Source organism: Sturnus vulgaris, chromosome 5 (assembly GCF_052056855.1).
Source record: "Sturnus vulgaris isolate bStuVul1 chromosome 5, bStuVul1.hap1, whole genome shotgun sequence".
NCBI lineage: Eukaryota > Metazoa > Chordata > Aves > Passeriformes > Sturnidae > Sturnus > Sturnus vulgaris.
This window is the reverse complement of record NC_142247.1, coordinates 46,577,267-46,594,177: the sequence shown is the minus strand read 5'-3', so window position 1 is coordinate 46,594,177 and position 16,911 is coordinate 46,577,267. Positions and strand designations below refer to the sequence as shown.

At 38.6% G+C, this 16,911-nt stretch overlaps 1 protein-coding gene across 7 annotated transcripts in view; it reads left to right on the top strand.

Moving 5' to 3' along the window:
* MSRB3 (methionine sulfoxide reductase B3) overlaps positions 1-16,911 on the top strand; it is an 80,737-nt gene that overhangs the window by 26,769 nt on the left and 37,057 nt on the right. For all 7 annotated transcript variants that reach the window (XM_088165638.1, XM_088165639.1, XM_088165640.1 and 4 more), the window contains 2 exons: positions 7,411-7,519; positions 9,287-9,364. In XM_088165638.1, the coding sequence (XP_088021764.1) occupies positions 7,411-7,519; positions 9,287-9,364 (187 nt within the window). The remainder of the gene's footprint in view (positions 1-7,410; positions 7,520-9,286; positions 9,365-16,911) is intronic.

Below are 16,911 nucleotides of genomic sequence, written 5' to 3'. Positions count from 1 at the left end.
CTTCCTCTACATTTACGCCTGAAGCACATTGAGAGGGGAGAGGGCTACAGTGTTTTCTGTGGTTGTCAAAGCAGAGCATGAACTGGAGCAGTGTCCCAGCAGTTCTTCTCTTCATGCTGGGTATGTCCCTCATGTTTGGAGAAGTGGGAAGAAAGGCCACAGAGCAGGCAGTGCTTTTGCAAAAGTATTCCTTACCCTCCACAGTTGGGGACAGATAAGTTTTGCAGGGGTTTAGATCTGGGCTTTTACAGAGAATTGGAGGAGAGGAAAGACCTTCCCCCAGCCCTCTCCTTTCCTCCACCCCCATCCCAAGTACAGATTGTGGCACCTTGAGTCTTGAAATTCAGTGCTCATTTCACAGGCCACACATCACTATTGTGGAGGAAGCAGCAGGAGCATTTAGCAACAGCCTGAATGCCAAAATAAGCTATACACCACTGCTGGAAAATGCTGCTGACTTTTTAATTGTTTCTGCTGCAGAGTTAGACTTTTACTAAAGCTATGTGAATAAACTTATTTTGATGACTTGCTGAAATATTTTAAATGTAAAAGATAGCATAAAGCACTCTTACTAAATTAATCTTAATCCCACTCTTAATAAAATGCCTTTCCATGTGTTGGGCACCCTTTAATTGATTCTGTCTGAAATCTACTGACCAGATAAAGAGTGCTCAGTGTCTCTGTCTTTCTTGGTTTTAATTTAAAAAAATGTAGTGTCTGTGAAAGGTGCTAGGATAATATCAGCAAAACAAAAGTCTCATTTTCTGTTAGGGGCGAGAGGAAGAGAAATTCATCATTATAAATATTTCCCCCTCCACTGCTGTACCAATAGATCTTGATCTTGTCTTGCCTGATTTGCATCCAAGAATAAGGCAAATAGGTCAGCTTCCCTGTGCACTCTCTTTGGCCATCTCAGCAGAAACGATAACAAATGTGACGGTTTGTAACATAATGAGCTTTTGCTCCACTTAATTGAAGGTTCTTCTATTCACCAGCCTCTGCTGAGCAGCCACATGCTGTTGTTGCAGCAATGCTAGTGAAGATAACAGCTCAGAATGCTCCAGAGGAAGCTGCCTTCATCTCCACCAGCTAGTGCAGGGTGGTGGTGGACTCCTCTCAGTTGTTGTAATTTGGAAAGGTTGTGAGACCAAGATTGTGTCTGATAATGACATTTATTTCATTGATGTCAGATATGGAAGTAAAGTAGACATGCCTGGAGAGGACAAAAGGAGCTGATTTTCTTTCCCTCTTTCCCACTATGCAAAATACTTCAGTCTTTTGTTAAATGTTTTTTACATTCACAGGGAGGAGAGGCAGCTTCAGATTTCTTTTCCAGGGAATGTCTCTGGCTTGCATGCCTGCCTTAGCCATGTAACTTGCTGCAAGCAGGTTTGCAGATCTGTGGAAACAACAGATGCTGCCTATATGGGCCTGGTGGGGTCCCAGTACCACTTTCTGTGGAGACAAAACAAGTGCATAGAGATGCATTAGCTGGCAGTTTGGGGGTGATTTTTTTTTTTTTTAATTAAACAAGAGCTGTGCTGATGGCCAGGTGAAAAAATAAACGTGACAGCGCTGTTACTTGATTATATGGAAAGTTTGCAAATTTGCAGAGAAGGGGCTTGCCCTTCCCATGTGGCCATCTGACCCTCCTGGGTGTTAAGTAAATATTTTTTTTTTAAGACAGTTAGTTTTTGGGTGATGTTCTTTTAAGATAGAACCTGGAATTTGACCCAAAATTCAAACTGCTGTCCTGGTACCATGCGTTTGGATGTTCAACACACAATAGAGTGGAAATGGTCTTTGCTCCATTACTTCTAATGCTTGCATGAAACTGCAAATGGTATTCCAACAGCAAGTGAGAATTAGCTACCTACAGCAAGAAAGAAAAGAGGCCGCAGATCTGTTTTTCAATGTGTAAAACATTTACAGGGTTTTTTTAATTATGAAGTTTGAATTTTACTTAAACCTGACCTCCCAGTATTTCAGAGGGAGTTCTGAAACTGAAGTTTCAGTTTCTTTTGGAACATCTATCCTAGTCACCAGCAGGCTAAGGTAATTTGAAATGGCTCATGAGTGGATTATAAAAAGAACTATCATGTCAAATACAGGTTTTATAAAACTATGTTTTCCAAGCACAAGCCAATAGAACTGTTTGCAATGAAACCATTTTCAAAAGTTATTATTTTTTAAACTACATAGCAGTTCCTGGCTTCTTTGCGGTGAGAGAACACTGCAGCATTCTCCCAAGACTGAAGACTAGAGGCTGCAGAGAACAAATTAAATAGAAATTAAAATACGTGACAGAGAGTTGTGAGTTTGCCTTTTCTTAATCAGACAGTGAGGCAAAACTGGCAACAAGAGGCATAAACTGTGTAAATGAAATCTGAAGTAATAATAAATGACAGATTCCACTTCTAATAATACTGTTAGCAATAGCATATGTAAGGATATTTATTAAAAGAAATGTATGCAAATATTTTTTTAACTTTGTGGAATTCCTCTTAATATCAGTTTGAGGTAATTTACCATCAATCTACCAAGGTCTGACCCACTCATAAAGGGACAGACTTTGCGAAGCAGAGAGATGTATACTTTAGAGCAAGATCCTGTAATCTGATGTACATTTGTAGACCCTTAAGTAGCTATGCATATTCTCAACAGCCTGCCTACCCAGGTCACACTGCAGCATTGGGGCTGGGGTGGGAGATGAAAAATAATATGTACTGGGAGGCCCCCAAAAAACTGCTTAGTTATATTAAAAGAAATAGTACTGAAGACTAGGAGCCTGATTTATTATATGGCTGTGCTCTGCTGGAACATTTGGTCTTGCTGTATTTAGTTCAGGAAGTCTAAGTGGTATGTGCTCAGTGCATAACTGTAATGTCCATTAATGCTTGTGGAATATAAGCATAGGTAGAAGAGGGAAAATGTGTGTTGTGTCTTCCATGCAGTTGAAATATGGAGTTAATTTCAGTGATAGGAAGCAACAAAACCTAAGAGAAAAAATGTTAGAATTGTTCAAATGACTGTTTGATATAGAAAAGCTATCAGGCAACATGCCACTGTGTTTCAGGGCATATCAGACACTAATCACCACCCTCTGATACGCTGGAACAGATGAGGGGCTGAGTGGTGAGGAGTAATGGTCTGCTAACTTGTGTCTGTCTGTCTGAACATATCTCTGGTTGTTGCTAGTTTTCTTGTGATTGCTTATAGGGAAGGAATGTTATGAACCACAGGTTTGAAAAGGTCAGTTGGAACTTATGTGTGAGGTGAGATCCTTAATGTCTTCATTATCAGGTCATTAACCAGAAAATACTTTCTGTTCACTTAATTTGTACAGCAGACTTCAGAGCTGAACTCTGAAATGCCCATAGTCTGCAGGTGAATAGTAAAATGGCAGCATGCATTTGGTTTTCAGAAAAAAACTGTTTCTAAACATGAGAATACTGTGAAGGCTCCAAGAAGGGTTTCTGTTGATATTTGTTGCACCCTCCTCAGCTCTTTTTTTTTTTTTTAAATTAATTTGTGAGGCTGGTCTTTTCCTCACAAAACTTTCCATCCTGCTCCAGGATAGTAAGTGGCTTTAGCACTGTTGTAGCTGTTGCCAAAGGGGTGAAGACTGGAGTTCAGAACATAGCTGTCCTGGGCTTTTCTAAAAGTCATTGCTGAGAACACCACCTCCAAAGAACAAAAGTGCTAATATAAATCCTATGAATCCAGTCTCTCTTATTCTTATACTGCATTTAATTTAGCCTCACCTTTAATCAGTAACCACACTGATACAATGCTGTTTGTAGAACTGATGACCTTTTCTCTCGTTTGCCTCAAACTGTATGATTTGCCAGTGAACTGTGAGCGTGCCTTTATGGCTGAGCTGCTGAAGCATTTTTTTGCCTGTATATACCCTTTCCACAGCCCAAACCTCATCCTATCTATGGAGAACCAGACTGAGGAAGATGGTCAGCCTGCCCATTTGTTCTCTGGTTTAATAATGAGCTTGATAACAGCTTCGTTACTAGCGGCAGTTTTTCTCATATTGGGCATATCTTTGTGTAGCTTTATGTTGTCCCCTCCCAAGACACAAACAGTTGGCTTGAATGTGATACTCATCTCATGTCATAAGGGAACAGCTGCAAAACCAGAAGCAGACACTCTTTTACTGAAAATTGTGCACTTCTGTCCCTCTTGCAGCTGATTTTTTTTCCTAACTGAAGGAATGTATTCCTAGAATCTCATCCAGTAATTTCTAGTATTCAGTGCATTTTTATAGAAGCTTGTAGGCTATCCTCATTTCAGATGACATGTATCCTCTGTAGTCAGGGATGAGTCTTGCTTTACCTCCTTGCCTCTATGGCAGTAGGGAAATAGTGATCCATTTACTGAGCTATGTAGCCAGCAGTTAAATAATGAGTACAATTAATTGAATAGGGCCATTCTGGAATGCTGAGGGCTGGACCAAGAGATTTCCTTTATAATTTGTAGTGCAACTTTTTGTTGATCAATACTCAAATTACAAACTTGAAGAATCCTTTTTTGAGGTCAGTTGCGTTTTACCCCAGTGCAGTTTTGCAAAATTCCCCTGCAGACATATAGGATAATTGTGGACACACACATTTAGAGAGCTAGGGAATTACAGCTTGGAAATTCTTTTCAGGCCTGGATTTCTCCTGACTCTCAGGTCCATTCCCAGGCTGACAAGCTGACTACAGCTTCAGTTAGGGAGGAAGTCTCCCAAGGTGATAATATGGTGAAAAACAGAGTGGAATTCATAATAAAGATTAACACCTGGTGTCTTTCCCATGGGATACATCCTGAGGTACTGTGCCAAGGATGTTTTTCCCAATTGTCCAGTGAACTACTGTCCTGTCCTAGCTGCATGTAACACACTTTAAATACGGGATGTCCGTACAATAAAGTTGGTCTTTTTTCCCCAAAAGAGGTCCATGTGTGTTACTATCCTTTCTCTCTCTTTGCAGCGCAGTAACCACAGGTAATAGTTTGTATTATAAAACATATGGTTAATTATTAAAACAAGGCCTGCAAAAGATCTTTTTTTAACATGCTTCCTACATCTGATCATTGTTGTGGATCATGTGGCAACTAGAAATTTTCTTATGCATATAGTGAAACCATAGATTGGAGAACATTAAATTTGTAAAAGAGATGAAAAATTATTTAAGTAAAGGGGGCATACTGATCATTTTTAGAAACACTTGGTATTTTCACTTTTTTCAAAATGAAGTTATGCTTAGTTTTCCTTTTTTGCAGCAGCAGCAGTTAAGTAGCAAATTTCTTTTTTAATTATAGGTAGATATTTTTAAAAGTGAAGAGATGTTGGTTTGTAAGATTCTTTGTTGCTCTCTAGACTACTTTTTAAAACTGAAATTACAGAGAAAAGACTGTCTCTCAAACAGTTTCTTTCTGAGCTGTGTAATGCAAGACAACAATAGCTATTTATATAATGCATATGCTTCCTTTCCCTGTTAGCTATACTTTGAAAGACTTATTAGTCCTAGAGATCTGCACGTTTGGAGAATAAAAACCTCCAAAGTTTGACATCCTTAAATAAGCAACCAAATGTTATAAAGAACAAACCTCACTTACAGTTAGGAAACAATATTTACATTTAAGGTTGAAAAGCCAGGATGTAGGAAAATTTTGTTAATTTGGAAGGTGACCTTTAAGTGCACCAAAACCAAATAATTTGTAAGCTATGGCACAGGGCACATTCCTGCAAAATTTGTGTGAATACTGCTTTAGTGGTTCTTGAAAGACAAACAAAGAGACCTGGAATGAAATCTTTATCCCTCTCCTAAATAAGATTGAAGCTAACAAAGGCATACAGCAGCGCTCTTTCAAAGCTTGCCATTAAAACGAAGGCTCTGCAGCACAGCTAATGAGATGGGTCAGAGTGGAAAACAATCTGTTTTTAAGAATGTTTAGATCAAAAGTAATTTCTAATCTATGAAATAAAGTCGCTTTTTCAATACTTTTCTTTCACTAGTGAAGGTTTTTACGTTTGCACTATTTACTTCAATCAGATGTTTTCAATTTTACTTTTTTCTTCCTGAAAATACTTCCTAGGGTTAGTCGGTAGTGACCAACAGCATTATTTTTTTTCTCTCTCCCCTATTCACCCACCCCCACATGTTAAAAAATTGAGAAGAGGGAGACGAAGAAAGAAACATCTTTTCTTAAATGATTTGCAAGCATCTGTGCTCTAAGCTACTTTTTATGAATGCTCCTTAGTAATGACTCAAGAAAAAAAGCAGAAAAGCATCCAATGTTAGGAAATTGCAATCCAATACCATGTAATTTAAACCTGCCATTGCCTCTCCTGTACTAAATGACATACAGATGGGTAGCTCTGTTGCCTCTACTTTGAGAACACAATTGGTCTTTTTATAAGTGTATATATACATTACTAGCAAAAAATACTTTTGTCGGGAGTGTTTATTTCTTAATGTACCATATTTTAATTACTGTTATAATTAGAGTGCTTTTTCCCTACTCCATTTTGTAAGCTAATTTTTGCCAATGATTATCAAAGTTACCTGAATATTTTGCAATTTATATTACTACTTTGGGAATTTTCATTCCCAAAAGTAACCTTATTCTTGTTTTTTGCTTTCCCAATGTGAATTTTTTGCACTATACAAATGCCGATTTTTTTACAGTAATCCTTATATACTCCTTGGATCTTCTGTGTGAACTAAGCAAAGTGTTAGGAGTAGATTTTCAGAGGAGGGTAATTTCATCAGCAACCCTCCTTTGCAACAAATTTTACAAGTTTATTGTTGAACCTTGTACAGTTTTGTGTATAAAGAAATTATTTACTCCTTAGGACTCCTATTCTAGTGCTTCAACAGTGAAAAAAAAAGGCTATTGTTATAAAGGATGAGGATGCAACTAGAAGTTAAATCAACTTTACTGTAATACTGAAGGTTAGAACTGTTTTTCAGCTACTTTTAAGGGTACAGAAATTGCCAGATGTTGTGGCTAAACATCATATGCCCATTACCGTAAGTCTCCAATATAGATGTCTTGTAAAGAATGTTTCAGCTGCAGTTGGGATTTTTGCAGGGTTTTTTTTAATGTTCAAAAAATAGTACTTTCTTGTGAATGATTGTGTGTGCAACAACTTAGTGTATAACACACCAAAGGGCTTTGGCTGTAGCACATTGTCACTGCTCCAGTGGAATCACCTGGCTCCCTATAAAAATTATTTTCTATACTTACATTTGAAGAAATAATCAGCTGCAGTTCAGCTGAGCCTTTGTGCATTAGGGACCAGTTGGGTCATTGACAAGTGAATGCAGAAGCTATACTATGGCTGTCTGCCAAAGCAATTATTCAGGATTTAAGCTAAAAAGGCTCCTTCTCCCATATCCTCTCCTTTTTCAGGGTCATGTAGGGATAAAAAGGACTGTAAGGTGGTCTTTTCCCAGGAGGAGCTGAGGAAGCGGCTGACACCCCTGCAGTACCATGTCACTCAGGAGAAGGGGACCGAAAGGTAAGGCAGGATGAAGGAAACTTTTCCACCCCTCCTCTTACTGCTGTTTCCTCACCTTCCCTACCAAGTTTTTTTGGTTATGTTTTTTCTTCCAGGATTTCTACACTTGTTTACTAACACCTACAAATTAACACTACTGCAAAGACAAGTATCTGCAACAGGGGGCCAGGGCCAAGGATCTTGTGTGACTTTTTCTTTTAATGAACACTGCACATCTTATAAAGTCACCAGGCTCATATTTAGAGTCTGTTTTTAGTTTACTACAAAAAGTGTGGAAGTAATAGTGGTTTAGGTATACTTTTTTTGGAAGACGTTGCAGTAAGCAGAACCACGAGGGAAATGGCCCTGTGCCAGGAGGCTGGAGTTTTGAAGGTGGTCATTGTAAGTACAGACATTTTGGCTGCAGAAAGAAGGTAGCATAATTTAGTTCTTTTCCACCCCACTCCAATTTCTTTTTGAAGCACATGTGGAAAAGGTATTTATTGGTTCATTTGTGGTTGGAATGTCAAAAATTTTCAATAACTGCCCTCACATGGCTTTAGTCACTGGAACCCAGCCTTAAGTCCTGGAGGAAAAAAAAAAAACCTGGCTTCCAAGATTGTTTTTAGTGAATGAAGTCTCTCAGCTGATTCCAGCCAAAGGTAACTCACCAAGGCCCAGCCATTTTTGTTGTCTAATTTATTCCACTGAGCTTGGCATAAGGCCCTGACTTTACCTCTGCTCTAAACGTACTAATGATGTAACTGGTTGTTTTCATTCATGAGCTGAAAGGGCTCCCTGCTGCACGTGGGGTCCTGGTTAATAGGCAAACTTCTTCCTGACAGCACTGGGTTTGGTGGCTAAATGAGCCAGAGAAGCTGGTGGGAACAGTCCCCCTCTCCACCCCAGCCCTCTCCATCCTGCCACAGCCCTGGTGGGGCACGGGACGGTGGCCTTTGCTGGGAGGCCTGTCTTACCTTCCCCCCAGCCCTCCATGCTCTTGTGTACAGGACCAACAACATGATTTAATGCACACAAACAATGGGAGATTAGGTCATTCTTTAAAATCCTGTTTATAAAAAAAATTGGACCTCATAAAAAGGGTGAAAGGATAATAAAAACAAGCTGCTGAGCACATAGGCTTTTTGTTGGGCTAGCACAGCTGATTTGTATTAGGTGAATGACCTCCTAGCCTTTTAGATTGTTAACTTAGAAAAATATTCCCTTAAAGCTGGAATATTGCTTTTCAGCTGAAAATATAAGGCTTGCACAGCTTGAAATCCTGGACCAATTATTTCATTTTCAGCTACAATGTCTCTGCCGCCTGGACAGCTGGTGTTGGCCTGACCCAGTGCCACGGCTCTGTAGTGACCAGGTGGCCTCACACCTCGCTCCACTGCAGCCGCCAGCCCTGCCCACGGCCCAGACGTGGACACAGCAAGGTGCGGCAGGTTGAGCTAGATGCCAAACAGTCTCTGTTAACAAAAACTTAACATTTCACTTGCCAGATAGGGGAAGACTCCTGTTTTACCCTTTTTTGTTGTTGTTGTTGTTCCAGCCTTTAAACTGTCCGACAGTTTGCTTCCTTTTGCATGATGTGTAACATCCGAGGCCATTCCCCTTTTCCTGTGCCTGCTTTACTTGCTACCTTTAATAAAAAACAGATACCAACTTAGAAATTGTGGGGTTCTTCTATAACATTTTTCTAAAGACTCAGCTACTTTAATAATTTTAAAAACCCCAAATTCCTTTATTTAATTTTAAAATGTGGTGTTGTTGTTTTCCCAGTGCCTTTGAGGGGGAGTACACACACCATAAAGCTCAAGGAATATACAAATGTGTTGTTTGTGGAACTCCTTTATTCAAGTGAGTATGCCAAATATAGTTTTGAGATTTCTATCTCTAAGGTCATGTGTAATCTTGTATATATTTCATACATAACTGTATATGGTCATTTCATAGAATCACAGAACGGTGAAGTCATTCAATCTTTTAAGGAATACAAGAGAAGTAATGTAAATAATGCTGTAGTAAAATTAATCTTATAGAAAATATAAAAAAATTAAGATAAATAAGATAGGAAGACAACATTCAGGTAAAAGAGGAAATATGACAGGAAAAAAAATTAGTAATATAATTTTTTTTCTATATGCAGCTATGCCAAGTAATTTTAACAGTCTTTCACTGTGTCAACAGATACTGAGGTTTGACTGTTAGAATTACTTACAGGTAGCTTTAAGAGATACCAGGTGGTGACACTGATTTTACATACAGCATTTTAGCTGTTGATGAAGAAAAAAGTAGATGCTTTTTTATTTTAAAATTCAAGCAGTTTAGAAAACAAAACTGAGGAGAATTGTACTACTTACTGAATTTCCAATTGGCACACATGGAGAGCTGGTTTAAAAACACTCTTTAGAAGTATTGCAGGAATTATGAATTTGATGCTAGAAACAGTGCTGACTGAATTTCATTGCTCTGCACAGATTCAGTTGTTGTTTATGTGCTTTTCCTTATTTCTGGCTGCATGTGTTCATTCTGATGAAGAATTTAATTTTCTTCTTTTTTTTCCCCCTCAGTTCACCCTAACTCAGTTCCTCTCACTTGAAGAGGTACCTATACAAGAGCACGAGGCAGGATGGTCAGAATAGCGTTAATAGTACAGAACATTGTGCCAGTAATAGGTTAAAGGAAAATACAATTGATGTAGCTCTAGAATCACCAGACATGGTAGTGATAATTGTCCTCAAGAGACTTTAAAATGAAAGAAGCATCTCATCTGTGTAATATTTGATTCCTCTGTTAGAAGGATTACCTGCAGAAACTGGTAATAATGTGAATCTTTTGGGTTAAAAATCTGATGGTTGCAGACACAGCCAAGACAATAGTCTCATATCATGTGTTACTATGGTCTTTGGCTTGAGGGTGCAAAGCAGGGATCCAAAGTCTCCGTAACCTGTTTTCCTACTCTGTAGCTTAGACATTCCACTGCTTACTAGAGTTAAATCTTTTGGGGGGAGATTCTGGCTCTGTTGAAGCAAATTCATATTTAGCAAATGAGTACAATGGAGTCAGGATTTCACCTTCTACCTTCAAGACTAGCTTCCTTTCTACCATCTGATGGAGAAAGAGTAGGGTTTCTTTGCAGGGTGAGTTTTGGACAGCAGTAGTGTACATAAATGAATGTGAACTAGTTTCCAGTTACCTTCAAAATAGTTTTATTATAGGAAAAAACTGCAATATGAGACTTCGTGTGATTATCTCAAGTGCATAGTATGCTCTGGCATAGTCTTGAGTTAATGAGTTGGATTTCTCTTTGTAAAATGAGCTATATGGAAATGTCTCTGTTTTCAAATTCTCTTTGAGACTCCTGTGGTTTTTATGGGAGGAGAGAGGGAAAGAGGGAAACTATTTTTTAATTTTAATAATTCCCATGCCAGTGGGCACCTGCAGAAAACACCTGACCTATTGTGTCCTGAGATTACACTGGCCTTAACTCAGTCTCCCCAAAGTCTTTGTGTTGCTTAGTGAGCTCTTGCTACCTCTGACTACATCTAATTCAGCTAGTTGTTCTGAAGTGACTGCCAACAGTGGGGAAAAATGCAGAAGCCAGTAGGAGTCCATTTTCTTTTGTTTATTGACCTCAAAATATGAGTTTATGATGTCTTCCTCAGCCAGGGAAGATAGATTTCTGAATCTTGGTTTCTGATTCAGCCAAGACAACTAAAAAAAGTGACAAGGAAACATGCATAAGAGAATGCAAAATATATGCTTTTTATTACGTTTTCCTCACAGAATGTAAATCACTGAAGTATTTACTTAGGAGTAAGAGTAGATGGGAGTGCAATACAAAGAATGTCTATTGCCCCATTTAAAATGCAAGTAATTTTTGTGGTAGCATGTGATCTTTTTTGTTGGTTTGGTTTTTTTTTGTAATTTCCAAATAGTCATCTGAAACTTGCATTTACATTTGTTTCTCATTGATGTCCATTCATTTTTTTGTCTTTATGTTGTTGTAATCGGTAAATATATATATTTGGACTATGGACCTGTCAGTTTAACTAGGAAAGAGACTGGAGCTTCAGCAGTAATATTAACAAACTTCAGCTTTTAACATTTCTGATTTATGTTGTTTCATTACCATGTGACACACGAGGCCAGGGAACACATGAATTTTACACTCCAGATGAAAGACCTGTTTTTGGTAAGTCTTTAAAATAGAACTTTGTCTCTATCACAAGGAAGATAAACAATTAGGAATGTCACATCTCTTCATCTACCTACTTATGCTAGTGTTATGAGAAACCTCCCAAGCTTTATGGCGGACATGCCTTAACTTTTTCCACAATCAAAGGTGCCTCACACATAAAATGCATAATCATGCTATTGAATCTTATTATTCCATCTCTGAACTTTCATGCCAAGCAGTCTCCTATATCCCAGTACAGCTGCCTAAAGAAAGCAATAAATGAGAGAGCCAATAAACTAATCTCAAGAACCTCCTTTTCTGCAAGCCAGTCCTTAAGTAATTTTGTGTTACACTTACTCCAATCTAGCTGTAGACTTATGCTAAAAGAAGGAGCCCTGCTGCCTCCACCTTTCTCTAGGATGTTTTTTTCATGGCTTTCTCACACCTCATCTGGTGTGGCTGGATCATGTCTCAGTGCAGAACTTGGATCTGATAAAAAACTAATAAGCCAAAGAAAAAGTCCTTATACTTATCAACCATCCCTGCTTGTGTTAATTTCTTATCAGCCACATTTATCATGGCTGGACAGTCTCCACAGCAAAGTTGTGTTTTTCTATATCAGTTCACAAAGAGTCACCTATGCCACCCAAATCCTCAGTGTTTTCTAGGGGCCAACTGCATTTGCAAGGTTGTGTCTACTTTAATTTTTCAAGACATTTTCTTATACATTATGCAAAAATACCATTCCACAGCCATGGAAACAGGAGGTTAAAATGGACCTGAGTGAAATCCACGACTCGTGCTACTGCCATAGGAGAGAATCTACTCCATATTTGATAAACCATGGTCATATCCTTAACCATATGCAGGACTGTGAGAAAGATGTGGTATAAATGGGAACTGGGAAGCCTGGGAGAATTATTTCATTTAAGACAAGAAATAAGATTGTTTTGTCAGTTTCCAAATTTTAGGGCCAAAGACTAAGTTACCAAGTCTTCATGAAAACCCAGTGCTGCCTTTATTGCTTCCTGGAAGGAATTTTTGATAATAGTATTGGCTCTTCTGAACATGTACTAACTGACATAGCAACAGCCTTGTCCATGTTGTATTTTCATTTTAGCTTTGTTGAGCTGTGTCAGGTCTTCTCAACATCTCTCAAGAGATGAGATTTTCTCATCCAATCAAGAAAATGATAGAGTGGCTGGGCAATGTTATTGTACCATTAACATAGTACCACTCTTGCGTTCAAAAGACAAGGACAGATTTCAGTCATCGGGCTAGATCTCTACCACGAATTTCCTCGCACTAGTGCTGCATGCTTAATGAATGGTCTTTAAGCTTTCTTACTGATCTTTATATTCTTTGAGGAAGACATATGAAAAATCAGCACTGGTTATCTGTCTAGGAGAGCCAATATGACATCAATGAGATGGTTTGTCTAGTAAGATCCAAGAGAACTACTTAAGCAGCTTCATCTGCCTTCACTGTCTCTTAGTTTCCATAAAAGACCAAACCCAGCAGCTTCTACTTAATAGCATTTGTTTGAAGTAAGTTAGTTCTCACCAGTGTAGGAATCAACAAATAGTCTAGGTTGGAAAATACTTTTACGATCATTGGGTCCAACTGTTAACCCAGTGTAGCCGTGGAAAGGAATTTTAACCCTTTAAGTGCGGCGGAAATAAGATGCACAGCTACATGGTCGTCTTTCATGATAGGAAAGATCAGAAACACACTTGGTTTTATAGCATGACTAGCAATTTCAAGAGTAGAAAAAAGATGATTGGTTCAGAGAGAAGACACCCCATTCCCAGGGCCTGGTCACACACCACAACAGGTGTTCTATTTTTGTTATTAATTCCCTTTTATTTTGACCAAGATATCACCCTGGGAGAAATTCTCCCTAGCTTTGAGCTGGACCGCTTATCGGCTGGGAACAGAGCTGAGAAGCTCCGACCTGGAATATTTTTCAGGCTGTAATTTTCTTGCTTTCTCAATATGCATCCCTACAACCCAGCACTGCCAAGCCTACCACTAAACCAAGTTTCCAAGTGCCACATCTACACATCTTTTAAATACTTTCTGGCATGGTGACCCAAACACTTCCCTGGGCAGTCTGTTCCAGTGCTTGACAATGCTTTCCATGAAGAAATTTCACTAATGTCCAATCTAAACCTCCTCTGGTGTAACTTGAAGCCATTTCCTCTCATTCTATCGCTTGCTACTTGGGAGAAGAGCTCAACACCCACCTGGCTATGCCCTTTCAGGTAGTTGTAGAGTGGTAGAGTCTTCCCTGAGCATCCTTTTTGTGCTCCAGATCCTCCACCAGCATCCTTATCCTTCTCTGGGCACACTCCAGCACTTTAATGTCTTTGTGAGGGGCCCAAAACTGAACAGGAGATGCAGCCTCCCCAGTGCTGAGTACAGGAGATTATCCTTGTGTAGATTCTGATTCTACCATCCTTGTATGATACTGATTCTAATATGAATTTCATTGCTGTTTTCAGTGTAAAAATACGATGTATTCTTTGTAAACTTTTAAGTCTGATATATTTTTCCCTTTTTTGAAATTTACACTACTTTGTATTGACTGTTCATCATTCACTCTGCTTGGAAAAAAGTAATTTTCAGCTGGTTTTAACCTACTTTATGCTTTACTATGTGTATATATGTATCTCAAGTAAAAATCAGGTAGGGTGGATTGTTATGGATTATGACTGCAGAAGGTATATATTTCTATATTTATCTGTTTACAGCTCTCACTTTAAAGACATTCTGTCTCTCTGGGCAGAACTCATCCATCACTGGAGGTATATAAAACACATGTAGATGTGGCACTTAGAAACACAGTTTAGTGGTGGACTTGGCAGCACTTGATTAATGGTAGGACTCAACGATCTTAAAGGTATTGTACAACCTAAATAATTCTTTGATGTTAAAATGCTCATTTTGAATTTGGCTTTTCATCTATATGCAGAACATAAATTATCACATCAATAGTGAGGTTTTTTTTCTTTAACCAGGCTTATTAAGGAACTAATACAGCATAATTTATTATTGACATGCTGACTCCCTGTTAATCCTTTTGTGACAATAAAACTGTATAATTTAATCTATTTGCCAATTTCACCCAAATTTTTCAGGGAAATAGTTATTAAACCTCAAAGATATTAAGTCCTTAAAGCAATAAGAAAATCAGGAAAGATAATATATTCAATCTCTCTTTGAGGAGAGACCTGAACAAGAGTTCAACTGTATTACTAGATTATAGCAGATAATATTATTGCAAATAATACATATTATAACAAAGAATCAGCATTAGGGTTGAAGAGAGACAGGCATTAGGGATGTCCAGCTCTGGGAAATATCTGTGAGTAGTTTTGCTGCCTGAGACACCACAGGATCTCCCCCCTGGCTACAATGCAGCAGCAAGCCCAGCTTTGCTCTTTCTGCTTCGTTCTTAAAACTTGGGGACTTCTCATATTCTCTGATGGTGCGGGTCTTATAAATGCCTAAGTACTTATATCAGGTATTAATTTTTACATTGGAATTCTGCTGCATTTTTCTTTCTGAAAGCTTGACTTATTTGGAGTTTCATCTCATGATTATGATCAGTTACTGCTTTCCAGGTAAAGGCTTGCATTGTAAGAAGGGTTATGTCTATACTTAAAAATAAAATGGACAGAAGTCTCTTCTCTGGCCCTAAAGGCAAGTGACAAGACATGGCTTGTGGTTTTAGCATGAATTCCTCTACTCTGAAACAGCGTTCATTCTGCTTTTGGAGAATGGCCTCTGGCCTGAGCCTCCCCTGCAGCTTGCCTAGATCCTGTCTAGAGTTCTCATCAGCATGATAAGGGCCAGTGCTGTGTCTAGGGATATGTTCACAACTGAGCATTACCGTCCTGGCCTTCTTTAGCTTGCTAGCAGTGCTGTAGCAGGAGCACTGATACTGTAGCTAGGTATTTTCTGTACCACTGGGAAGCAAATATGAAAGAGAGAGATTGTATTCTGCCCAGTCACCTGGACCAGGACATGGGTTGGCTTGGATTGCATCAGGAGCCTGCTAGACCATCATCTCTTCAGCAAACTGCCCATGCCAATATGCAATAAAATTATTTGAAAATGAAGATATACCAAAGATGCATCGTCTTTAAGACTGTAACAGATCTTTATCAAAGTCCTTTTCAGAGAGTAGTAGTATATTAAATGTCTGCCCCTACCAATGTTCCATTTAGCACCCTTGAAGCACAGCCTTGCAAAGGAACAGCCTGGTATAAACTGCTAAACTCACAAAGGCCTAAAAAAACCAAGAGGAATAAATTACTTCCTCCATGTTAAAATGCAAATACTTTCTTTTACTTAGTACTTTCTGAGAGAGTTGTTCAGCTTCCAAAGGCTGTTCTCTATGTTCCCTCAACAAAACCTATACAAACCTGTTAAATACTTCATTATGAAAGGTAAAAGGAAAGGCAGTTGTAACACAACAGCAGAGGTTCTGCAGTAAGTCCTCTTTCCTCTCTCTTTGGCAAAGGCCTGCTTCCCTGGCAAATTGCAGATTTGCATTAACTTCAGCTGTAGTGTGTCTGTTGACACTGTAAAATGTAGCACTGAACAACTGCAGTTTAGTCATACTTAGGAAGGCAGTAGTTTAAAATTCAGACTGTAGGAACACATGATGATTATCATTACTCCATTTCTCTTTTTTTCTTAGTACTTGGTAGTCTGAAGATCTGGTATATGATGTCTTTTAAAAGAAACAGATTGAAACCCTACACCTCTTTTCAGTACAGATAAAATGAACATCATATATTCTATTGTTTGTGTTTGACTTAGTTATTCCTGGGATCTTTACAAGTATTGCAACAGTTGTGCTTAGCTAAATCTTTCCAGTGGCTCACTATTTCCTTTCATATGGTGTGTTGGTATCTGAGCCTAATTGACATTTGTATTACCATGTGTTGTGTGTATTTGAGCCATATTGAAGTTGGAAATGAAAAGCACTTTATAAATACCCTCTTGTTCCCTTTATTCATATAGACTCCTTTCCAAAGATATTTATGAATGATTACCTGGCTTTCAGAATACTCATATATAGGAGATAGAAGTAGAGAAAATATGCAGAAAACTATTATCTGTTCCTTTGGGGGTGGGGGTGGGAGGGTGGGGCGTGGTGTTGGGGTGTTCCCCTTTTGTTGTGCTAAATGGCAAAAGACAATTTGTACAGTCA